The 26,319-nt window shown below is 39.7% G+C and overlaps 1 protein-coding gene across 2 annotated transcripts; it reads left to right on the forward strand.

Annotated features, from left to right (window-relative positions):
* DHRS9 (dehydrogenase/reductase 9) lies at positions 1-26,319 on the forward strand. Of its 2 annotated transcripts, none has more exons than XM_028830816.2 (5): positions 1-265; positions 11,895-12,265; positions 13,450-13,708; positions 21,828-21,991; positions 25,696-26,319. In XM_028830816.2, the coding sequence occupies exons 2-5, from the start codon at positions 11,953-11,955 to the stop codon at positions 25,917-25,919; spliced, it is 960 nt and encodes a 319-aa protein (XP_028686649.2). In that variant the 5' UTR covers positions 1-265; positions 11,895-11,952; the 3' UTR covers positions 25,920-26,319. The 2 variants fall into 2 exon arrangements, with proteins under 2 accessions (XP_028686649.2, XP_077813280.1); XM_077957154.1 differs by having other exon boundaries at positions 122-265; positions 11,154-12,265.

The following is a 26,319-nucleotide window of genomic DNA, read 5'->3' on the forward strand; positions in this document are numbered from 1 at the left end:
CTTCTTGGCTTTTATGAGCTATTCAAGAGAGATTTAGTCATCACGTTGTGTCACAATGGGAGTGACTCACAGAGCAAGGAGAGAACCTGAGGATTCCTCACACATGTAGTACTCAGAGCTCTACAGAAACCCAGGCACCTCAACCTCAAGAGGATCAGCCTGGCCAGGGTGGCACAACTCTTCCTTCCCCGTGCACAGCAGGAAAGCTGCCGTCAGCTGAGCAAGTCCACCAACAGTTTCTGTGTCCCACTTCGTCTTTAATAAGGTAACTGATGACAGTTTTGTCATTTATTCTTTTATTTATCACGTCAATCTAAACTTTCTTTGATTTTCCTCACTCTTGCAGAATGAATCAGTGGTCTTTCAAGCTGTGGTCAACCGTCACTACTTCTTTTAATGTAACACATTAGAATGCAGTGATGGGAGCTGGGTCCATCTCACCATAGAAAAGACCTCAGTGTGACCTGGGATCTTGCCTTAAACTCCTCCAGGACACTCTTTGAATGTCCTTTAGCACCCTAGTGTCCCATTTCAATTCATATTTTGTTATTTTCTCTGGGCCTTCTTGACACCCTCTGTGAATATATGATTAATTGGAAACTGGAGGGGGAAGTCTCCAAAAAGCACAGGATTCTTAGATGAGTTTCTTACTGAAGCAACAGATTCACTGTCAACTGCAGGTCTGATCTGCTTGTCTGTCTGCTTTATCAATATTATCAGATGTGAGTTTGCATGAATACACACACGTATACACTAAACCGAGGGAGAAAATGCCTTGTAGGTCATGAAAAGCAGGGAAATTCCCAACAGTTCACATTTGATCCCTGGATCCTGGGGTGGCAGCAATAAGCCTGCTTCAGATATTTGCTCCTCATTTTATGATGCGATAGTTTGGTTTTTCAAATGATGATACGGCTCCTTTCTCAATGATTTGATGTTTAGGAGGTGTACTTCAATAATTACATTTTAAAATAAACAATCAAGTTAGAGTTGTACAAATGGCTCTGAAATGTCCCGCTACACTATTAGACCAAGGGCACAGATTGTGCTTCTGTACTATTTATCCCAGTACCCTCGGCATATATTAACTGCTCTAAAAATGTCCTTGGCTACACACTGCATCAAATGAAAGTTAAATGTTAGACCACATTTCTATTCTATTTTTAATATTCAAAGAGGGTGCTCAGATTTTAGAACAAATCTCAATGCTTAAGTACACACAAAAAAATCATTAACTCATACATTTCAAGGGTAGCAAATGGGAACTGGTATTAAAACTCTTATAACAAATGTCACTGTCTTAAGGGACAGTGTTTAAAAACTCAGACCTTTCCTTCTGCTGAAAGATCACTGTGGCTGAAATGTGCTGAAGTTTTAAACACACTTTTGGAATCTACACATATGTTCTATGCTCTAAGCTTTCCTTAAAGCCTTGTGACTACAAATGATAATTGTACACAACATATAATCTTTCCCAGCTAGCAATTTTTACGCAGTGACCATAAATAAAGTAATCATAGCTTTAACAATAATTCTTAACCTGCTAATACTGTCAGGAAACACTGTCAAAATAATAAATCTAGGAGGGACTTGGGATAATTAATGAATAGTTATGGATGTGATGATGAATTATAATTTAAAAGTTTTGAAGGAAGGCAAAAGAAAATCAGAGATGCTTTTATCCTTAGAACTAAAAATGCAAAATGTAAATCCAGCAGATATTCCCTACATGAGGCAGTTGGTACACCTCTGCTAGGAGGGAGGGAAGCTACGTCCCGAGGAGGCTGTCTGAGTGAACCAGTAGTGGAAGTACACACAAACCCCAAGCCTCGTTGTCCCACTACCCAAAGCACAGTCTGACTGCCAAGGATTACCTCCCGTCCTCAGGGAAGCAGGAATCAAGGGCACTGTAACTAACCAGAGGAGGAGCTTCTTCATCCATTGAGTAAGGGAACTTACCCTCCCATGACGGTAAATACCAACTCAATTATATCATCAGCAGCATAATAATTATTATAATTATTATTTCAGTCAGACTCTCAAAAATGCATTTGTTGCTTAATGCAAGCACATTTAATGTAGGGTCCCTTAGCTCTATTAAAAAAATGTTTTTTCAGATTTCTGGGTGGACCATTTGAACACATTTTTCACAGAAATATAATTTTTTAGTTTATGTCAGTAGGTTCCAGTGTTCATTTTTTTAAGTGTGGAAGAAATCTCTAAAAGCCACTTGGGTTTTTTAAAAAACAAAGCAAAACAAAAACCAGTTTTTTTTTTTTTTTTTTTACTTCAATGAAAAAGAAAAAATGAAAAAGGAATGTTGTGTAAGTTACCCAGGTTTACAGTATTCAAATATACAAGGGGCATGCATGTTCAGTGGCTTTCAGTATTTAGAAAGTCATACAAGAGAACTCCAAAAAGAGAATACTTCAGAAAATCATTGCTCAATGCTTTCTATTTGATGTATTTTGGTAAACAACATAGTTGTTGATTCAACTTGGACCACAATTGCAACACATTGGAAGTAAATAAAGATTCTACAAACTCCTGACAGTGTAGTTGACTAGCTTTGGTATCGCTTTCTAAAAGGAAACACTTCATGAAGTTATGTGGAAATAAAATCAACTGGTCTGGGCGGAACTATCTAGAAAGAACTCTACATTGCTTATAAAAAGTATACTTTACAATAATATTGAGATATTTTCTGTTCTTTTTTTTTTAACTGTGTCATTTATTTTTAAGGAACAGAGGAAGGTGAATAAGAGAAGTGAAATTAATCCTATTTTTAACTTTTTTACTAGGAAAAGAAACTCAGAAAGAAAAAGTTAAGAAAAGCAGAAGTGATCAAGGAGAGCACTAGAGTTGCAATATTTTCCTTTGGCTGCTGACAGGCAGTTACTATAAAGCATTGAGCATGGGGTATGAAAGACAGAACTAGTTCTCCTTTCTTGGTTTCTTTTGAATCTTTGTGGTATGGTAGAGAACTTTTGATAAAGTGTTCTTGTGCCTGCTGTCGACTGATAATGTGTTCATCTCTGCAGGTTTTCCTTCTCTTTTCACACAGTTTAGAGTTCAGAGATCGAAGTTTTAGTTCTGGTCACTCTCTGGCAAGTGACCATAGTTATGACCTCTACTCTACACCAGAAATATCTTGACAATTACATGAGATAAATATTACATAAACACTTCCCAAAACTTTGTAATGTTATTGAAATTGGAAGTGTGAATATTATATATTATTATAATTTCTATTATCCTTTTGCCCCAGCGATTCCGAGGTCTCAAAGATTAATCCAATTATCACTAGAACTCTGGAGCTAGAGTGGAGACTTCTTTCTTTCCTTCCTCTTTTCCTTTTTTGCTGTACAACATTTACTAAATGTCAACATAATGCCAAGTATCATGCAAGGAACTGCTAATGTAGAGAGGTGTACGCATAGCCCAGAGTTGAGTGGGAATACAGACTGAAGTGGTAGAACAAAATGGCCTGGGTATCAGTCCTGAAATCGCCACTACTACTGTAGCTGGAGTCAATTAAACAGAGTTTCTGGATGTGTTTTCTGCTCTATACAGTGGAGATAATTTTATTGTAAGGTGTAAATAAGATACATATTTATAGATCCTAGAAAAGGGCCTACAACATGTTAGGCACTCAATGAACCACAGCATTATTATCATTCCTCCCTGACTTGGTCAACCAGGAACTTGAGAACCATAAATTTGCTAGGAGGATATTTTGAATTCTGTAGTGTCAGTTGGCCACCTACAAAATGGTACCCCCAGAGGAGCTGGGGGTCAACAGCATGGGGTAAACCTTGAGGGAGGGAACAGATGGGAGGTGATTAGATGAAAAGATTTGGGTGAAGACACAGAGCCAAACCATATCAGCCTCCTATCCTCCTGATGACAAAAAGACATTTTAAAATATTTATATAGAGAGAAATTAATGCTTGCAGCAGCAGGATCTGAGTAATTTTTATAAGTAACCCAACTTTTCCACTGAGGCCATTAAAAAAAGAAACTCATCAATGTGACACTACCAAGGAGCCAATGACTAAGTTTCCAGAAAAATAGTTCTAGTGCTATGATGTTCTGGACTCCCAAAACTAGGAAGTTCTAGAACAGTAGTTCTCAGCTGGGGGATATTTTGTCCCCAGGGGACATTTGGCATTATCTGGAGACATTTTTGGTTGTCACAACTTGGGGAGGGGTGCTACTGCTCACTAGAGAGTAGAGGCCAGGGATGCCACTAAACATGCTACAATGCACAGGACTAACCCCACAACAAATAATTACCTGGCCCAAAATATCAAAAGTACTCAGGTAGAGGAACCAGTGCCTAAATATGAGCAATACATACAGCAGACTGCCTCATAAAGTGAAAGCGATTCATCCTGCCATGAAGATAACAAGGTTCTTACTGTAATGGCAGACATTAGGTCATTTTACTTCACCCAGTACTCTCCAAGGCAGATGTTGTATATCTATTTTACAGGTAGGAAAATGGAGGCTAAGAAAAGTTAATTTGTCCAAGGGCCCTCTGATGATAGTGAAACTGGGATGGAACCTCTGCCTGCTTGCTTCTGAGGTCTGGGCTACTAACTACTGCCTCCTGCCTCGAGCCAAGAGATTTATACCCTATTAAGCAATTTGTTGTGCGATAAATTGGAAGACACAGCAGATAAGCAAACAACTCAAGCAACTAGGTCAGTTCCTGGAGTTTCTGAATTGTTGGGACCAAGGGGCCATGCAGAGGTAACCACAGCTGGCATAGTGTGGTTGAGGTGGCCCTGTTAGCCTTTTAGTTGCTGTTACTCATTTATTTCTCAGTGGTCAATGAACCAATTGCCTATCAACCAGCTTTGTGTATAGGTCACGTTCCCATGGCTCTGACCCAGGTTACTGCTCAGAGGTGGCATCATGGCTAAAATATTGCTAGAGGTCAAAGATATGTGTGTGTTTGTGGTAGATTTAGTCGAGTGGTCTAGAGGAATGTGAACCTTAGAGACTGAAGAAGAACCAGCATTTTTGGACAATAATACTTGGGGTAAGGAGAGTGTTAGCAAAACTCTAGGTTAGCATGGGCAGTCCCTGGGATTCAGACTGTAGGCCTGAATGACCCTCAGTCCAGAGCTGTACCTAATAAGGACAACACATTTTAATGTGAGTCCATTCTTAACAGCAAAAAAGTTCCTCTTTGCTTGTCACCAGGGAAAAATGGGTTTGCATAGAGAAGGTGCAGATTGAGGGGGAAGCAGAATGGATGAGAATTAAAGAGGGAATCCAACTACTTTGGTTTGAGCTTTTGTTCTTCTTTGGTACTTGTAGAGGTGAGCTTACCAAAGCGTAGATGACAGGCAATGTGGTATACAATGTGGTATCCAAAATTCTGGGGTTCTTACTTATTTTGTGCATGACATCCAAAGCAGCCCAATAAAACCTTTTCACAGAAAAAAAAAAGTTTTACTCTCCTTTGCCAAATTTTTAACTTTTTTATTCAGAAATAATTTCAGAATTATTGAAAAATTAGAGACTAGGACAACCCAGATTGCTCAAATATTAACATTTTACCACATCTGCCTTCTCATTCCTCTTTATATACAGAGGTGCATGTATGGTTTTAATATGTTTATTTATATACATATCATTATTATTTTCTTAACTGTTTGAGAGTAAGTTGAAGACATGATGCTCCTTACTCTTTAAATACTTCAGTGTGTATTTCCTAAAAAGCAGGCCATGTTCTACATCATCACAGTATAATTATCAAAATTGGGAAATTAATATTAATGCAATACTATTTATCAAATTTTAAGATCTTATTCAGATTTCACTTGCTGGCCTAATAATGTTCTTTCTGAAAAAAGAAAAAAAATTTTGATCCAGGATCATATGTTGTGTTTGGTTGTTGTATCTCGATGGTCTCCTTCGATCTGAAATGGTCCTCAGTCTTTCTTTTCTGTCATGACTTTGATGTTTTTGAAGAGTACAGCCATATATTTAGTAGCACCGGAAGACGTTTCCCCATGCATAATTAGCTTTGGATGCTCCACAGAAGAGCTGTTGTGTCCCTCCCTGTGCACCATATCAGAGGGCATGGGACGCTGGTTTGTTCCATAACTAGTGATGTGAATCCTTATCACTTGGTTAAGGTGGTATCTGTCAGATTTCTCCACCATAAAATGACCATTATTCTCTCTTTAATTTGAAAGTATATGACAAGGAGATTGAGATTCTATAATTACTGCCTGTCATCCGAATTTGACCCACTAGTTTTAGCATCCATTGATCATTCCTGCCTGAAACCATTGCTGCTATGTCAGTTGCCAAATGGTGATATTCTAATTCCAATTCCATCATTCCTCTGACACTTATTAGATGGCATATTAATTCTAAGGAAAACTTCTCCCTTTACCCTTATTTATTGATTGATTTACTGCAGAATGGATTCATTAATTCATATCTTATTCAATGAGTTATTATCCATTATCACTATTGGCTTTGATGTTCAAATTGTCTCATACTTTGCCAGTGGGAGCCCCTTCCAGCTGACACCTATGAACTAGTGATGTATCTCCAGCATTCATTGAGCACCTACTTACCTGTAGCATAAGATTCTCCAGGCTTATTTTGTACATTCCCATCCAAGCTCAGCCCCAATGTCAGCTTTTCCAAAGAACATGAACACAATGTTTAGAAATTGGTATCTGAGCCCTTGGTATGTTCATTGCTATTGGAGTGTCATTATTTGTAGCTCATCATGTAGATCTAGAAAGTTACCTATCTATTTCTATATTTACTCACTCATATTTAAAACCAGGAGTTCATGCTGATTCTTCCAACTATAATCCCACTCCACAGGGTTCATTCCAGTCTCTCCCTTTTCATATTTGCTACTCCTCTTTCTGACAGTGTGAAGTCTGGCTTCCATCATCCACAACTTAGTTACAGTTGACCCTTAAACAACACAGGGATTAGGGGCGCCAGTGCCCCATTCAGTTGAAAATTCATGTATAACTTTTGACTCCCTCAAAACTTAAGTCACAGTCTACTGTTGACCAGAAGCCTTACCAAAAACATAGTCAATTAACACATATTTTGTATATGTATTATATACTGTACTCTTATAATAAACTAGAGAAAAGAAAATATTATTAAGAAAAGCATAAGGAAGATAAAATACACTTACTATTTTTTAAGTGGAAGTGGATCATCATAATGGTCTTCATCCTTACCGTCTTCATGTTGAGTAGGCTGAAGAGGAAAAAAGAAGAGAGGTTGGTCTTGTTGTTTCAGGGGTAGCAGAGGCTGAAGAAAATAAGCACATACGTGGATCCAGGCAGTCTGGATCCAATATGGGATCCAAACAACCCATATTGTTCAGATGTCAGCTGTGCTTATTTTCTCAATCAAATAATTGGAAATATTAGGGTTGTCTGTTTTCTAGTTCTGGTGGAGGCATGGATTTTATGTTATTCTATTTGTTCTTCTCTTTGAATTGTACATAGTTTTTGGAGTATGTCCTAGGAAATTTAGATTGACATGACTGTCACTACTACAGCTACCTCAGAAGTGAGAATACTTTTTTAACACTTGAAGTGAAATACATAGTATTACAAAAGAAACCTACGGTATTGAAATACACCCAAATATTTACAAGCTTATTGTATTAACATGGTGGCAGGAACAATAACCACCACAATTTTGAAGTAGTAATTAGCATTAATCATATTTTGAGATAACTCCAACAAATGCAATGTAACATGAAAATATTTGTTATTGCTATAGGTAACAAAATCACAGACAATAAAATACTACTGTGGCTTGTTGTTTCTTTCATAATTGAAGATTGTGCTAAACTTCAGTTACAGTTTAGAAAAAAAAAAAAGATGGGATCTTTTTCCCATCCAAATGGAGAAACCCCTGAATTCTATCCACAGACTCTCTCAGAGCTCTAATGGCACCTCTTTGCCTAAGAAGCTTTCACAGATGCCCAAATCATCTATCCAACTGAATTCAATCCCTTTGGGGCTGGTAACCCAGTTTCATGCACAGGAACAGAAAATACCCTCCTTGTGGTTTCCCTTCTCCCATTCCCTCATCTACTTTCCCCTCTGGGACCTTGTGTCAGTTATTATACTATAACAGAGGAGGCTATGAGGGGAGATGACCCTGTAGCCACCACTATTTCAGACGTCAGATGTTGCTTTTGGCCAGTGGACTTTTATCCCTTCCTCTCAGCAAGCATGGGCAAGGTGTGAGGTGTTGACTTTATCAACTCAGCTTGTCAGCCTGGACACTTCTCAGCCCAGCCCAGAGTGGAGTGCTCCAGTCCCCAGAGCCCCTCATCTGTCTCCTACAGCGGAAGGGCACAGCACTCTAGTCCCAGTGACCTTGGCAAATCGCTTTGTTGCTTTGAGCCGGTTTCTGAGGCAAATAATATGCCCTCTCTAACTCAAAACGTTGTTGAGAGAACAAAACGAGACCTGTGTGTGAAAGCACAGCGTAGAGTGCCTTACTAATGTATGACATTCTTTTACTGTGACTCCCTCATGCATACCCCTGGTAAAAATGACAACACAAAAACTTCCAACTCCCTGCTCCAGAGAACATAAAACCCCACAAATATTGTCTTCTTCAAATAATTCCCCTGGGAGTTTAGATTGCAATGAAAGCTACAGAATCCATTCAGAAGATGTATTAAACATTTAGCCATTCGGTGATTATTTACTGAAGCGATTTGAGCAAAACCCTATACTAGTTGAATTTATAAATATAAAATTTCCTTAAAAGGTTTAACTATGTAATTTTGCAAGAGTTAGTTATACCACTTCCCTTCCCATAACTACACATTTGTAATATATTTGAGAAGGGGAAATCCTGCTACGTGGACATTGATTTGCAACAAATTATAACTCCTACACAGAAAAGAGTTGGAAAAACTATACCAAATTATTAAGCCATGGTAATCTACTACTTTAGAAATAGTCGTAGTTATACCACAAGAATCAAGTAGGTTCTCCAAACTTAACATATTTTAATACTCCTCTGACTTAATTTTTATCAATTGACAATTCTTTTTTTTTTTTTTTTTTTGTTGAGACAGAGTCTTGCACCGTTGCCAGGGCTGGAGTGCAATGGCGCAATCTTGGCTCACTGCAACCTCTACCTCCTGGGTTCACGATTCTCCTGCCTGATTCTCTAGCCTTAGCCTCCCGAGTAGCTGGGATTACAGGCACCCACCACCACACCTGGCTAATTTTTTGTACTTTTGGTAGAGATGGGGTTTCACTATGTTGACCAGACTGGTCTCAAACTCCAGACCTCGTGATCTGCGCGCCTCTACCTCCCAAAGTGCTGGGATTACAGGTGTGAGCCACCAGGCCCAGCTGAAATGATAATTCTTTTATCCCCCCTTTTTTTTTCTTTAGCTATAGATCTTCTAGGGGAAGAAAGATAAAAGCAGAGCCCCAAATTTTCTTGAGAAGTGAAGAAGACATTACATTGATTTTTAAAAAAATCTGAAATAGTCTGTTTCTCAAACAGCAGTAAAAATAAAGTGTGTGTGTGTGTGTGGTGTTTAAAATTCTGTGTGCATGTTTATATTTCTTGATATAGAAAGAAAACTTTACATATACAGAAAAAAATGGGGAAAATGCACTAAAATATTGAATTAAGTGTTATAATCATTGCTATCTTCTTTTTCTCTATGTTTTTTCTCGAGGATAAATTACTTTTATAAGCAGAAAAAAAGTATATGATTTTTGAAAAGGATTCAAAGGAAAAATCAGGAAATAATATTAAGAAAATAAAGTCCAGGCTGGGCGCGGTGGCTCACACCTGTAATCCCAGCACTTTGGGAGGCCGAGGCAGGCAGATCACCTGAGGTCAGGAGTTCGAGACAAGCCTGGCCAACGTGGAGAAACCCCACCTCTACTAAAAATAGAAAAATTAGCCAAGCATGGCGGTGGATGCTTGTAATCCCAGCTACTCGGGAGATTGAGGCAGGAAAATCGCTTGAACCCGGGAGGCAGAGGTTGCAGTGAGCTGAGATTGTGCCACTGTACTCCAGCCTGGGTGACAAGAGTGAAATTAGAAAAAAAAAAAAAACAGGAAAAAAGGGGAGGAGGGGAGGGGAGGGGAGCGGAGGGAGGAAAGAAGGAAAGAAGGAAAAGGAAAGAAGGAAGGAAGGAAGGAAGGAAAGAAAGGAAAGGAAAGGAAAGGAGGAAGGAAGGAAGGAAGGAAGGAAAGAAAGAAAGAAAGAAAGAAACAAAGAGAAGAAAGAAAGAAAAGAAAGAAAGAAAGAAAGAAAGAAAGAAAGAAAGAAAGAAAGAAAGGAAGGAAGGAAGGAAGGAAGGAAGGAAGGAAGGAAGGAAGGAAGGAAGGAAGGAAGGAAGGAAGGAAAAGAAAAGAAAGAAAGAAAGAAAAAGAAAATAAAGTTCAAAGTCTATAAACTCTCTTGGCCTCTCAGTTCCTTTTTGAACTCAGTGTCCAGGAATAGCCATGATTCCAAAAGCATCTGCAAGTTCTGAACTTCAACTCAGGGCCTACTGATTGTCCCCTGTGAGGTATTTAAAGCCCCTCTTGAGTCTAAGGTGGGTCAAGATTGAGGGCAAAGATATTGTGTGGACACTGGAGGAAGCTTTTTGGGTCACAGAGGAAGAAAATAAGGTCTTTCCCACATGTGGTGCTCTCTTTAGCCCCTCTCCCTTCCACAGGCTAGGAGAGCCAATACAGATCTGCTCCTCTGTGGGGAGGGAGCTGATGATCTCATTCTCTTGGGCTGCCCCATGGCTATGAGTGCGGAGGGCTGGGCCCATGGTACTCAGACCTGAGGCAGCCGGCCAAACAGCCTTGGTACCCAGGCATAACCCTCAGGTTCTTGTTCACTTCCTCTTTCTGGATGGCTTGCTTTTCCCTGGCACCAATACCCCATGGTAAGAGTGATATATACGGAGGGGAAACGCAGATGCAGGCTTCTGAGGAAAAGGGAAAGAAAGCCCTTTACCTGCCTGATTTTAGGCCCTAGGCTACCTCTAGCCCTGACAAAACTAATTTTCCAAGTAGTTCTGCTGCACGTATGGTCAAAGCTTCAGCTTTACAGCATGCATTTGCTTTACTTTATCCTCTGTCCATGTGATTTTTTCTCACAGGAGGCTGGTGTTCACAGAAGACAGAATTTGGGGATGTGGGAGTCTGGTTTGGAATATGGTGCATTGGCGAGCATTTCTCTCTCAATCGCTTCCCATTTATCTTGCTCTTTCTTGGTGAACTCACTTGTTGCCTCCCACTTTAATACTCCTCTGCACTGGGGTGTAATGATCTCAAAGTTGGGCTGAAGATTGACATTAACCCATTTAAAATAAGAAAATGGAAGCCAAGTTGGGAATATCTTCTTAGTGGCAACACCAAAATGCCCTTCTTCTTCCGACAGTTTGAAGATAATTGGGAATCTGACAGAACAATTAAAATTGAATTATTGTTTCTAATATATTTTAAGCCCATTCTGCAGTGGAATTTCATGAACTAGCAAGAGGTAAGATTTTACTGTGAGAATCTGTCTTCCTGATGGACGAGTTCACTCCTGAGATTAATACCATCACTCCACACAGCTCCAGCTGGCCATGTCAACTCAACGGCTTGTGTCGATTTTGCCATGGCTCCCACCTCCCTCTCTTCCATTTAATTTCTCTGAATACTACTGCGTTAGTTTTTGCATTATTTTAGAGGAGCAATTTATCATTTAAATGGCCATCTTCCCAACAACCAACCAAGTAAGAGTTGTTGTTTCTTTTTCTGTTTATCCACACAAATGCATTAAAATATCATCAGTCCTGGGTTACAATGCCTTGGTGGTTCTAATTCGAATTTTCTTTTTCACTTTGAACACTCAGGACACCATCTTCTTTTATTATACAAGAAAGGAGTGTACCTATCACACACAGGGGGAAAATGCTCTTTTGGGTGCTAGGCCTCCTAATCCTCTGTGGTTTTCTGTGGACTCGTAAAGGAAAACTAAAGATTGCAGACATCACTGATAAGTACATTTTTATCACTGGATGTGACTCGGGCTTTGGAAACTTGGCAGCCAGAACTTTTGATAAAAAGGGATTTCATGTAATCGCTGCCTGTCTGACTGAATCAGGATCAACCGCTTTAAAGGCAGAAACCTCAGAGAGACTTCGTACTGTGCTTCTGGATGTGACTGACCCAGAGAATGTCAAGAGGACTGCCCAGTGGGTGAAGAACCAAGTTGGGGAAAAAGGTGAGGGACATGAAAGTGGGGAGGATGGGACAGGGATAGGGGACAGGGAAGTAACTGAAGCTAAATAAAATGTGCTCAAGTTTTAAATGGCCGTTCGAGAAAATGTCTCCTAAATACCGGCTGTATACTTCTCTAATCTTAGGATAGCTTCTGAGTAGTTCCAAGTACAGGCTGTCTGTGTGCATGAGAAACACGGCCCAGAAGACCCTTGGGCCTAAGCCTCAGTGGGTGAATTTGGGGCTGAGATGAAAAGATTGACTTTCCAAGGTCTTCTCCTGTGAAGCGCTATTCCCCCCTGTCCCATATACAGCAAAGGAATTTAGACTAAAATGTACAGGAGAATATGGGGGCAATTCCCAAATTGCCATCTGAATACCTGGGACCCACTTCTCACTACAAAATGATTCTAGAGCTCACATATTTTCAATGGGCAAGGTTGAAAATGGCCTGAGAATTTGAGTGTGAGTGTCTTACATAGTTAAGGTAGAGTCGTGAGCCATTGGATGTTCATTCTGCAATAGATTCTGCTGTGGTGACTGCATTCTGAACTAGAAGAAATTTTATTGGCTTTGAATGAAGAGTGAAACATTCTCAAGGATTAAGATGTTGGGATTCACAAAGAAAAAACAAATGTTTGTGATTTTTTTTCTAGTACATCTTGATCGTATAGCTGAGACTCTGAAGCTCAAAAGAATGATTTGATAAGGCTTCAGTTTTTAACACTTGAATTCCAACACCTTTAACAATACTAAATGTTTCCCATTTTAAACAAGCCAAGTGAATGTCTCAATTCTTAACCAAAAATAAATGTGAAATAGATTGATATCACTCTTTGTCCATACAGAACATTATATAAATATTCTCTGGCCTTACCATCTAGCAAGGGAGGAAAAATAGATCAATTTACTCCACATCTGAGATTAAAAAGCAGAAAGACTCGCTCACAGAGTTTCAGTATTTGACATTCAGAACCAGAATCAGAGTAACAGTGAGAACTTCAACTACTTCAATTTAGCCTCCCACCCTCTCTGCTATCACTTCCCAAAACTGCGAAGTATTTCAGAGTAGGAAAATGACTTCAAGGAGGAAATGGCACCATTGTGCAAAGCAGAGGCTGTATTTTCATCAAAGGTGGCAAATAAGTACTCTCTTACCACACCTCTTTTCTTCCCTCTCTGTTCTAGGTCTCTGGGGTCTGATCAATAATGCTGGTATTCCCGGTGTGCTGGCTCCCACTGACTGGCTGACACTAGAGGACTACAGAGAACCTATTGAAGTGAATCTGTTTGGACTCATCAGTGTGACACTAAATATGCTTCCCTTGGTCAAGAAAGCTCAAGGGAGAGTTATTAATGTCTCCAGTGTTGGAGGTCGCCTTGCAATCGTTGGAGGGGGCTATACTCCATCCAAATATGCAGTGGAAGGTTTCAATGACAGCTTAAGGTAAATCAAATTAATTGACTTATTAGGAAACAATAGCTGCAAACATTTACTGAATGCTTATGTACAAGACATCCTATTTAGTACTTTTCAAAAAGCCTACCATATTTATCTCTAATTTTTGTGGGTACACAGTAGGCATATATATTAATGGTTATATGAGATATTTTGATACAAGCATACAATGCATAGTAATTACATCAAGGTAAGTGGAGTATCCATCACCTCAAGCATTTATCCTTTCTTTGTGTTATAAACAATCCAATTATACTCTTTTAGTTATTTAAAAAACCATGATAAATTGACTGTAGTCACCCTGTTGCACTATCAAATACTAGATCTTATTCATTCTATATAGCTATATTTCTATATTTCTGTACCCCTTAATCATTCCCCCTCACCCCCACTACCCTCTCAAGCCTCTAGTAACTAGTTCTCTACTTTCTGTCTCTATAGTTTGTTTTAATTTTTAGCTCTCACAAATAAGTGAGAACATGTGAACTTTGTTTTTCTGTGCCTGGCTTACTTTACTTAACATAATGACCTCCGGTTCCATCCACGTTGTTGCAAATGACAGGATCTCATTCTTTTTTATGGCTCAATAGTAGTACTCCATTATATATATGTACTACGTTTTCCTTATTCATTTTTCTGCTGATGGACATTTAGGTTGCTTCCAAATTTTGGCTGTTGTGAACAGTGCTACAACAAACATGGTAGTGTGGATATCTCTTTGATATATTTATTTCCTTTCTTTTGGGTATATACCCAACAGTGGTATTGCTGGATCATATGGTAGCTCAATTTTTAGTTTTTTGAGGAACCTCCAAACTGTTTTCCATAGTGGTTTTACTAATTTACATTCCCACCAACAGTGTTACGAGGATTCCCTTTTCTCACGTCATCACCAGCATTTGTTATTACCTGTCTTTTGTATATATGCTATTTTAACTGGGGTAAGATAATATTTCATTGTACTTTTGATGTGCATTTTTCTGATGATCAAGGATGTTGAGCACCTTTCATATACCTATTTTCCACTTGTATGTCTTTTCAGAAATATCTACTCAGATCTTTTGCCCATTTTAAGTTGGATTATTAGACTTTTCCCCATAGAGTTGTTTGAGTTCCTTATATATTCCAATTTTTAATTCCTTGTCAGAAGGGTAGCTTTCAAATATTTTCTCCCATTCTATGGGTTGTCTTTTCACTTTTTTGATTGTTTCCTTTGCTGTGCAGAAGCTTTTCAAATTGATGTGATCCCGTTTGTCCATTTTTGCCTTAGTTGCCTGTGCTTGTGGCATATTGCTCAAGAAGTCTTTGCCCAGCTAATTGTCCTGGAGAGTTTCTCCAATGTTTTCTTGTAGTAATTTCATAGTCTGAGGTCTTAGATTTAAGTCTTTAATCCATTTTGATATGATTTTTGTATGTGGTAAGAGATAAGGGTGTAGTTTCATTCTTCTGCATGTGGACATCTAGTTTTCCCAGCACCATTTATTGAAAAGACTGTCCTTTCCCCAATATATGTTCTTGACATCTTTGTCAAAAATGAATTCACTGTAGATGTATGGATTTGTTTCTGGGTTCTCTGTCCTGTTCCATTGGTGTATGTGTCCATTTGTATGCCAGTACCATGCTGTTTTATTTGCTATAGCTTTATAGAAAATTTGAAGCCATGTAATGTAATTCCTCCAGTTTTGTTGTTTTTGTCCAGGGTGGCTTTGGCTACTCTGGGTCTTTTGTGTTTCTATATAAATTTTAGGATTGTTTTTTCTATTTCTGTAAAGAATGTCATTGGTATTTTGATAAGAATTGCATTGAATCTGAAGACTGCTTTAGGTATTATACACATTTTAATAATACTGATTCTTCCAATCCATGAACATGGAATATCTTTCTGTTTTTTGTGTCCTCTATAGCTTTTATTGCAGAGATCTCTCATTTCAACTCCTAGGCATTTTATTTTTAGCTATTGTAAATGGAATTACTTCTGTGATTTCTTTTTTGGATTGTTTGCTGTTGGCATATAGAAATTGTTTGCTGTTGGCAACAGAAATCTTTTTTGGATTGTTTGCTGTTGGCTACTGATTTTTGTATGTTGATTTTGTATCCTGCAACTGTACTGAATTTATTTGTTCTAATAGTTTTTATGTGTGTGGAGTCTTTAGGTTTTTCCAAATATAAGATCATATCACCTGCAAACAAGGATAATTTGACTTCTTCCTTTCCAAATTGGGTTGGAGTTCCATTTTATGTTATTTGTTTTTGAGGAATCTCCAAACAAATCTTGCTGCTTTTAAGATCCTTTCTTTATAATTGACCTTTGGGAACTTGATTAATAAATGCCTTGAGGTAGTCTTCTTTGGGTTAAATCTGCTTAGTGTTCTATAACTTTCTTATACTTGAATATTGATGTCTTCCTCTAGGTTTGGAAAGTTCTCTGTTGAATAAACTTTCTACCCCATCTCTCTCTCTCTCTACCTCGTCTATAAAGCCAGTAACTCTTAGATTTGCCCTTTTGAGGCTATTTCTTAGATTCTGTAGTTATGCTTCATTCTTTTTTATTTCTTTTTCTTTTGTCTCCTCTGACTGTGTGTTTTCAAATAGCCTGTCTTCAAGTTTACTAATTTTTTTATTTTGCTTGATCAATTATGCTGGTAAAAGACTGACACATTCTTGATTATGTGAATTGCATTTTTCAACTCCGGGATTCCTGCTTGATTCTTTTTAATTATTTCAGTCTCTTTGTCAAATTTATCTGATAGGATTCTGAATTCCTTCTTTGTGTTATCTTGAATTTCACTGAGTTTCCTCAAAGGAGCTATTTTGGATTCTCTGTCTGAAAGGTCTCATGTCTCTGTCTCTCCAGGATTGGTCTCTTGCGTCTTATTTAGTTCATTTGGTGAGGTCATGTTTTTCTCCGTGGTCTTGATGCTTGTGGATTTTTTTTTTTTTTTTTATGTCTGTGCATTGAAAAGTTAGGTATTTATTGCAGTCTTCACAGTCTGGGCTTGTTTGTACCCATCCTTCTGGGGAAGTCTTCCTAGGTATTTGAAGGGACTTGGGTGTTGTGATCTAACTTTTTGGTTCCTGCAGCCATATCTTCATTAGGGGGCACCCCAAGCCCAGTAAGACTGCCTCTTATAGGCTCACAGAGGTACCACCTTGATGGTCTTGGATAAGATCCAGAAGAATTATCTGGTTTACCAGGAAGAAACTCTTGTTCTCTTCCCTTACTTTCTCCCAAACAAGTGGAGCTTCTCTCTATATACTGAGCTGCCTAGAGCTGGTGGAAGAGTGACACAAGCACTCCTGACCACTATCATTGGGACTGCACTGAGTCAGACCCAAGGCCTTCTGTAAAATTGCCTGGCTACTGCCTGTGTTTACTCAAAGCCCTGAGGCTCTACAATTAGCAGGTGGTGAAGCCAGCCAATAAGACTTATGTCCTTCCGTTCAGGGTGGCAAGGTCTCCCTACCCCTGGGTGGGGTGTCCAGAGATGCCATCTGGAAGCCAGGGACTGAAGTCAGAAACCTTAGGAATCTACCTCCTACTCTATTCTACTGTGGTTAAGCCAGCATCCAAACTACAATACAAAGTCCTTCCCACTTTTCCCTCCCCTTTTCACAAGCAGAGAAATCTCTCACCATAGCTACCACCATCTCAGGCCTGCAGCAAGTACTGCCTGGCTATGACCAATGTTTACTCAAAGCCCAAGAGCTCTTCAATCAGCTTGTGGTGAATGTTGTTAGGCTTGAGACTCTCATTTCAGGGCACTGGGCTCCCCTCTGGCCCAGGATAGGTCAAGAAATGCCATCTAAGACCCAAGGCCTGAAATTGGAGACGCTAAGTACCCACTTGGTGCTCTACCCCATTGCGGTCAAACCAAGCTGGCACCTAAGCTGCAAGACAACATCTCCTTTACTCTTCCCTCTCCTTTTCTGAAGCACAAGGAGTCTCCCCTTGTAGCCATCACAGCTGGGAATGTCCTAGGTCACACTGAGGCCAGCATGTCTCTGAGTCTCACCCAAGGCCCATGGTGAGTACCTTGGGTATTGCTCCTGATTTTTCAGGGCCCAAGGGCTCTTAAGTCAGCAGGTAACGAATTTTGCTAGGATTAGTTTCTTCCCTTCAAGGCAGAGGGTTTCCTTGTGGCTCAGGACAAGTTTAGAAATGTCATCCAGGAGGTAGGGCCTCGAATAGGGGCCTCAGGACTCTACCTGGTTCCCTATCCTACTGTGGCTAAGCTGGTATCCAAGTCACAAGACAAAGTCCTCTTTATTCTCCCCTTACCTCTCCTCAAACAGAGGGAAGGAGTCTCTCCCAGAGCTGTGGACTGTGCTGCCTGGGGCTGGGGGAGGGGTGGCACAAGCACCCTCTTGGCTGCCCAAGCTGGCATCTTACTAGGTTGCTTGCCCCCCAAGTCTACTGTCTCTGAGCTCAGCACAGCACCAGGACTTGCCCAGGAATTGCAATCCTTGTGACCTGGACTGCCTTTCAAGTTTATTTAGAACCCCAGAGCACATGAGCCCACACTGTTGAGGCTTGCTGGCCCTCAGGTTCTAACTACGGAAATGGGAAAGTCCTCCTCTGGCTAGGGCTGGTCTGAATGCTCCCTCTATGGGTGCTGGCTGAGTTCTGCCTGGTATTGCTTTCCACTGTGACAGGACAGCACTGAGTTCCAATGCAAATCCCACAATCACTGTGCTCTCCCTCCCACCTCAAGTACTCAGATTCTGTCTCCATGCCTCATAGTTGCTGCTGGTCTATGGAGGAGGAGTAGCATCAACCATTCAAGACTGTCTTTCCTACCCTCTTCAGAGCCTCTTTCAGTGATATGAAGCTAAAGTTAGGGACTGTGATCACTCATCTGATTTTTGGTTGTCTGAAGGTTTTTTGCGTGAAGGTTGTTTAATTTGGTGTTTCTGTGGGGAGGATGATCAGTGAAGGCTTCTATCTGGCCATCCTGCTCCACCTCTACCCTATTTAGTACTATAAGTTATTCCCAGTGTATAGATGATGCCACTAAAACTAACAGAGGTTAATTCATTTGTGCAAGGTCATCCAGCTGGTAAGTGGTAGAACTGAGATTCGAACCCGAGTTTAACTCCTTTTCACTTTTTGCCTTAATACATGATGCTTAGAGTGGCAGCGAATTTATATTCAACTGGTCAGTTTGTCAAATAGTTAGGGAATCATATAGAGAGGCTAGATCAGAATAGGCTTCTCATTGGTTTACTGTCAGTTGCAGACACAACAGTACCATCCTATTTAAACCTTCGGTAGAAAACCATTAGTTCTTAAATAGCTCCATGCATGCTGTCCAAGCTTTATAGCTTCATTCCGTGGGAGAGACTGGGGGAAGTGTGCTTAATCCATCTTACCTGGAACCAGAACTTATCACCATCAGTTCAAATCCCCTAAAGTACAAGTGGTTCTTTCAGTCAAGATTCTGGCAGGAAATGGTGGCACATTAAAACTCGGTAAAAGGCAGAGCACGCTTAAAGGACTTATAAACGTGTGAGGTATCTACTGAAATCTCAAAGGATAGAATCTATGGGCTAATGACAGCAGGGGTATTTCTCTTCAGAGGACTGAAGGGACAAGGAGACAGGGCAGTTTCCAGAACCTGGAGACACAGAGGCTGTTGTCTTCAGTTAAGGGATAAAAATAACCAGTGTTGACACCACAGGAGGATAACTAATCTGGCCCCCTCACCTCTTTCCTGATTTCCTACTGGCACTTTCAATAGACTGAACTCAACAGAAGCCAGAGAATACTTAGTGCAGGTAAGACTCCCAGAATATGGTGCAGACAGAGGGCGGAGGAAAGGACTAGAGAAGCAAGTAAGTGGAAGATATTCAGCTGAGTGGTGCCGCAATAAGCAAGCGAGAAGACAAAGTTAGATATAGTTTTTCCTTCGATTCACCCATTTATTTGTTTGACTATTATTTGTTGAAGGCATATGCTAGAGTTTATTATCTACACCATGGACCTAGGTTTAGTTTACTAATAAAAGATTAAAATTATTCCACTGAAATTAATAAAGATAGAGCAACTTCATTTTACCATTTGATCAGGTTGCCAAGTTTGATTCCCCTAGGAAATAAACACAAAAATATTGGAACAATTCTTCCAAAAAACTAATGTTCATTTGAATCACCTGGGGATCTTTTTAAAATGCAGATTTTGATAAAGTGATCTGGAGAGGGGCCTGAGACCATGCATTTCTAACAAGCTCCAGGTGCTGCCCATGGTTCAGGGATCACACTTTGAGTAGCAAGGTCATAAAGAACCTCCACTGGTCTCTTTGGTTTACCTTTGGTTCCACTCTACAACCAGCAGTATCATAATAAAATTTTAGTATATGTACTTAGAGATTTACTCACGTTTAAAAAAGATTTCAACTGAAGGGTTTGTGAGCTTTGCCATGCAGCTATGCTATGCCTAAAAGTAATCAATAAAGAGTATTTTTCTTAAATGAATCATGAAACTAGTATTTTAAATGGTGTTACGTAGGTACTCCACAATCCAGTGTCAGCTCCACAATTTCTATATATAGGAAGGTTTAGGGGCAGCAGTCCATCTCAGAGAGGGTCGGGGCTCCTTAAAGTTGTATTTTTCCAGTATGCATACTGATTTAACATGATTTTTACTTATCTGGTAAGCTTGGCTGGAGGACTTAAAGCCACTTGTCCCTAGTATGTTATTTTTATGAGTGGGTGGGAAGGAAAGTCTTCCCAAATAGCCTCTTGGCACTGCTACATCCACGATCTAGAGGAAATCAGGCAACAGATGAATACAACAAAAGTAAGTTGGGAAAAATTTTAGTACAAGTCACATACCTTTTGGAATGTCTCAAGGTCAAGCTAACTAGCATTTTTAGGAAAATATATTTCAAACTTTACAATAGTAACATTGCTAAAACGCAGAACCTAAGAAAAAATAAATTACATTTTAAATTCACTAATAGAGCTTTTTAAAAATCTTATGGTGAAGAGTTCTATAAAATGAATAAATACTTCCTTATATTATATATTCCTGGTAGGAATATAAATCAAATTTAGGAAATGATTATTCATATACTGGTTTGCCATACAGGTGGTCCCTGACTTAAATGTTAAACATGACTTTTCAACTTTCGTTTAGATGCATGTATTATAAACTTTTCTTAGAATTTGGAATTTTGATCTTCTACCAGCAACAATATGGACAGTACTCTCTCGCGATGCTGTGCAGTGCAGTGAACCTTAGCTCCCAGTCAGCCATTGCAATCATAGGGTAAAGAACTGCTATCCTGCAGGGCGCTGTGTGGCCAGATGATTTCCCCCCACTGTGGGCCAATGTCAGTGTTCTGAGGATGTTTAACGTAGGCTAGGCTAAGCCATGATGTTCGGCAGGTTAGGTATATTAAATGCATTTTTCGACATAGGATATTTTCAACTTACAATGAGTTTATGAGGATGTGACCCCATCTGAAGTCGAGGAGCATCTGTATATTGGTTTGCTTTAAAGAAAGGGGCACCATGATTCCTGTAAAACCTAGATGCCTAGGGAATGAGTAGGCTTTTGGTTTTCTGCTGCAGCATGATAAAAAAAAAAAAAAAAAAAAAGAAAGAAAGAAAAAAGAAAAAGAAAAAAGCATGCTCAACAGAATAGGGAGCAGGTTAGTCACATCAGGGATTATTGTATTGTGTTCTTCAGCACATCTTCATTTGTGCTGCAGTCTCCTTATGTTGCTAGAATGGAGGTGAACTTGTCCGTCCAGACTATCATTAGTTCATTTCACCATAAGTACTGATAAGAAACCTGTTCATAACCTGAATGTCCACTAAGTCAATGATGAGAGCGTGAAGAACACTCTAGGAAGAACAACAGTGGACTGTGGGTGGTGTCCACTCAGATCCCTTTCCTATCCTGCTGTTAACTAGTCCTCACTTCACCACTCTAAACCTCAGTTTCCTCACTTGTAAAATGAAAGGGAGAAAGAATAAGGTATTTCTTTCAAATGTACCCAAATCTGTGATTCCATGAAAAGATTTATGAGAAAATAGTCACTCAAATAGCAAATATTTTCTAAACAAACCTGAATTAAACATCTTCAATGGGTTCTTTTCACAGACGGGACATGAAAGCTTTTGGTGTGCACGTCTCATGTATTGAACCAGGATTGTTCAAAACAAACTTGGCAGATCCAGTAAAGGCAACTGAAAAAAAACTCGCCATTTGGGAGCAGCTGTCTCCAGACATCAAACAACAATATGGAGAAGGTTACATTGAAAAAAGTGAGTTTCTGGGCGGTGCCACTGTCCTCTGGAATTCTTTGTCCTGAACAGCATGAAGGAGATTCAAACACAGATGAAATAACAAGGTTCTGAGTAATACCCCAATAAGGATCTTAACCATGGATCAGGGATCACCTATTAATTTCAGTGTCATCTCTTGCTTCTGTTTATAACCATTTACTGAGCAATTACAAACTGCCAAGCTATCTGCTAAGTGTCTTATGAATTATATCATTTACTCCTCAAAAACTATTAGAGTAATGAGCAGAGGCTTGGGAAAGTGAAATGTCCTGCCCAAGATTACACAACACCTCCTAGTCATGCCTGGACCTGAGCCCAGGCAGGTGACTCCAGCCCACGGTCTTCACCTTTGCCATACCTCCTCTTTTCGTCAAGCACCAGCTGTACACTTAGCATTGTTTAAGGATTTATGGTGGTTACAAAAGATACAGAAGGTTCAGCCTCTGACCTTTAACTAGTTTACAATCTAGTTGACAACAAGAAGTAACCAAGTGAGAATGTAAAACAATGAAACAATGTAGCACACAATAAAATTGATCGTTTACTTCTTAGGTGTAATCTAACAGCCCAGAAATGGTGCTAGATGGTGTGGTTTCTAATTCCCCAGGGAATTCAGACCAGGAAAAGAGCATTGCTGGTTAAGAAACCCTAATGGGGCAGGTCAGGTTTGAATGAGACCCAAAGGACAGGAAATAATTACTTGGGTGTAAACTGTCTGGAGCAGGAACACATGGAGGAGGAGACGGAAGACACCAGGAGCCTTCCTGGTCAAGAGATTGAGTCAGAGATGAGAGAATAAGTCAGAGATTGAGTCAGTGATGGGACAATAATAATAAAGATGGCATAATGATGGCTAACAAATAGTAAATATTTACTATGTATTTGTCACCATTCTAAGTGCTTTACATGGACACTCATTTAAAATCCCCCCAAAAACTCTATTATCATCTTCATTTTATAGAAATAGAGGCATAGAGAAGTAACTTACCAAAATTGTACCACAAGTAAGTGGAAGAGCTAGATTTGGACCCAGGCAGCCTGACCCTGCCATTTATGCTTGGCTGTAGCACTATAATGTGAACAAGGCATTAAGGACTTTGGTCACACTCCTGTTATCAGGCCTTCCCTTCCACCACAAACGTCTTGGGTCGGTTAAAGTTTACTTGATATTCCTCAAATACTTACTGAGCTCCTGCTTTGAGTTGAGCAGGGTTCCACCTAACTATGTGTAGATGTGTAGTTCTATTCCTCCAAACTGTGCCCATGCCTCTTGATTAGTGGACTTGGTAAGACAGTCAACTGTGGCAAGGTTCATGGTCAGCAGTTTTCAAGGCAGAACCAAAAGCCAAGTCAGACCCCCCTGGAGAGGTTTTTAAAATGTCTAACTCCTCCAACCACCACTACCCCAGACACACACACACACACACACACACACACGCACACACACACAGAGGTACACACATTATCTATATATCAACTGAAATGTCTGGTCTTAAAGCGTCTTAGTGCTGACATGTCACTATAGGTTTAGAACCACTGCCATCAAATGCTCTACTTTTCAGTTCCTGACTCTGAAGGTTCTATGTAGGTTCCATCTAAGACTGAACTTAATACTTCATAAACAAAACCCCTCATTTAAAAGAGCTTTCTCTGTTTAATATTGACACCGATACTTTTTAAATGCCTTTAAATATATCACTGACTTCCATCTCCACTTATTTTTGGCTTTGTTCCTGGTTCTTGTGTTCTGTCTCAGAAATACCAAAAGCCACTGAGCTCAGTTTCAGACTGGTTGTTCTTATTAGAGTTTTCAAGTCAGGACTTGGAGATGAGCCAAAGGCACAGTTCCAAAGTAGATCACAAATTCAAGGTCATCTTTTCTTAATTTCCCGAGTTGGGATAGTAGGAGTTTAAAATAGCCACTAAGACTTATTAGGTGCTTTGAACAACTTGTGGCCAGTGGGACCTGAAGTTGAAAGAAAGATCTAACTTCATAGACTTTCCCTTGAGAAGACACAACTCAGGTATGTTTTAAAAGTATGTGAGAATCGTATACACAACTCAGGTATGTTTTAAAAGTATGTGAGAATCGTATGATAGCTCTGCTTTGAATTTGAGGGGGAAATCTCTGTGCCATTTTCCATAATGGCTGTACTAATTTACATTCTCACCAACAGTATACAAGAGTTCTTTTTTCTCCATGCCCTTGTCAATGCTTGTATCTTTTGTCTTTTGATAACAGCCATTCTAACAAATGTGAGGTGATATTTCATGTGGTTTTAATTTGCATTTCCGTGATGATTAGTGATGACAAACATTTTTTTCTTATACCTGTTGGCCATTTGTATCTTCTTTTGAGAAAAGTCTATTCAGATTCTCTTCCCATTTTTTAATCAGATTATTTCTTTTCTTGCTGTTGAGTTATTTGAGTTTCTTATATATTTTGCATATTAACTGTGTATAAGATATAAAGTTTGCAAATATTTTTTCCCATTCTATATGTTGTCTCTTAACTCTTTTAACTGTTTCCTTTGCTGTGCAGAATTTTTTAGTTGGATATAATCCCACTTATCTAGTTTTGCTTTTGTTTAGTTTTGTGCTTTGGGGGTCATGTCCAAAGAAATCATTGCCCAGACTAATGTCAAAAAGTATTTCCTTTATGTTTTCTTCTAGTAGTTTTTGTTTGTTTGTTTGTTTGTTTTCAGTAGAGATGAGGTCTCACTATGGTGCCCAGGATGGTCTTGAACTCCCTGGGATCAAGTGATCTTCCCACCTCAGCCTCCAAAACTGCTGTAATTACAGGTGTGAGCCACCATGCCAGGCCTCTTTTAGCAGTTTTATAATTTCAGGTCTTATGTTTAAGTCTTCAATCCATTTTGAGTTGATTTTTTTTATATGGTGTAATATTCAGTTTCATGCTTCTGCATGTAGATATACTGTTTTCCCAATACCATGTATTCAAAAGACTAGGGTTCTAAACCACCACTAATCCCTTGGAAAAAACCTGCCTCTCTAAAGGTACCTTCGCTCATTATTCAAACATTTCATTTGCATGAGAACTGGGATCCTTGTAGCTTTCTGAGTCAGTACATTCGGGATGATTCACTCTTTATTTACAGATTATAGAAGCCTGTGGTATACAAGTGTGCACTCACATCCACACATGCATGCACATACATGCACAAGCACATGTGCAACCCACATTTTCTCTAGACACATAATCCCCTAAAATAAATTAGAAATCAAACATACAACTTTCTAGGCTTAGGGGCCTCGTGGGCTTTATGAAGTATCATTTGCTCATTGCTCTAAAGCACTGGCTCTCAAAGTTTGATCCCTGGACCAGCAGCATCAGCATCATCTTGAAATTTGTTAGAAATGCACATTCTTGGGCCCCACCTCATACCTCAGTCAGAAACTCTGGAGGTGGAACCCAGAAACCTGAGTTTTACTGAGCTCTCTAGAAGATTCTGCTGCCCACCCAATCTCGAGAGCCGCCGGTCTAAAGAAAGCACTGTAGTATCCTTTTCTGAGGAATAGATAGTAAATCCTCAAAATGAGCTTCCATTATAACAGACAATTCAGAAAAAATCCCCTTGTATCCATCCTCCCCTTTGCACCCTAGACTTCCACTCTGCTTTCCCCTTCTTCCAAAGAGTAAATGTGCTTTTGTCTCTTTTTAGGTCTAGACAAACTGAAAGGCAATAAATCCTATGCGAACATGGACCTCTCTCCGGTGGTAGAGTGCATGGACCACGCTCTAACAAGTCTCTTCCCTAAGACTCATTATGCTGCTGGAAAAGATGCCAAAATTTTCTGGATACCTCTGTCTCACATGCCAGCAGTTTTGCAAGACTTTTTGTTGTTGAAACAGAAAACAGAGCTGGCTAATCCCAAGGCAGTGTGACTCAGCCAACCACGGGTGCCTGCTCCAGGCTATGAGATTGGCCGATTTCAAGAGCACATCTCCTTTTCAACCCCATTCTTTATCTGCTCCAACCTGGACTCATTTAGATCCTACTTATTTGGATTACAAAAGGGAGTCCCACCATTGTTGGTGGTATCCTAGGGTCCCTGCTCAAGTTTTCTTTGAAAAGGAGGGCTGGAATGGTACATCACACAGGCAGGTCCTGCCCTGTGTTTAGGCTTTGCCTGCTTGGTATGATGTAAGGGAAATTGAAAGACTTGCCCATTCCAAATGATCTTCACCGTGTCCTACCCTGTGCTTATGGTCCCCAGCATTTAGAATAACTTGTGAATGTTAAGTATCGTCTCTTATCTAAATATTAAAAGATAAATCAAACATT

This window comes from Macaca mulatta, chromosome 12, assembly GCF_049350105.2.
Source record: "Macaca mulatta isolate MMU2019108-1 chromosome 12, T2T-MMU8v2.0, whole genome shotgun sequence".
NCBI lineage: Eukaryota > Metazoa > Chordata > Mammalia > Primates > Cercopithecidae > Macaca > Macaca mulatta.

Coding starts and splice junctions, on each gene's coding strand:
- DHRS9 (XM_028830816.2), top strand. CDS start 11,953: ATGCTCTTTTGGGTGCTAGGCCTCCTAATCCTCTGTGGTTTTCTGTGG. Junction 12,266..13,449: donor GAACCAAGTTGGGGAAAAAG/GTGAGGGACATG, acceptor TCTCTGTTCTAG/GTCTCTGGGGTCTGATCAAT. Junction 21,992..25,695: donor AGAAGGTTACATTGAAAAAA/GTGAGTTTCTGG, acceptor GTCTCTTTTTAG/GTCTAGACAAACTGAAAGGC.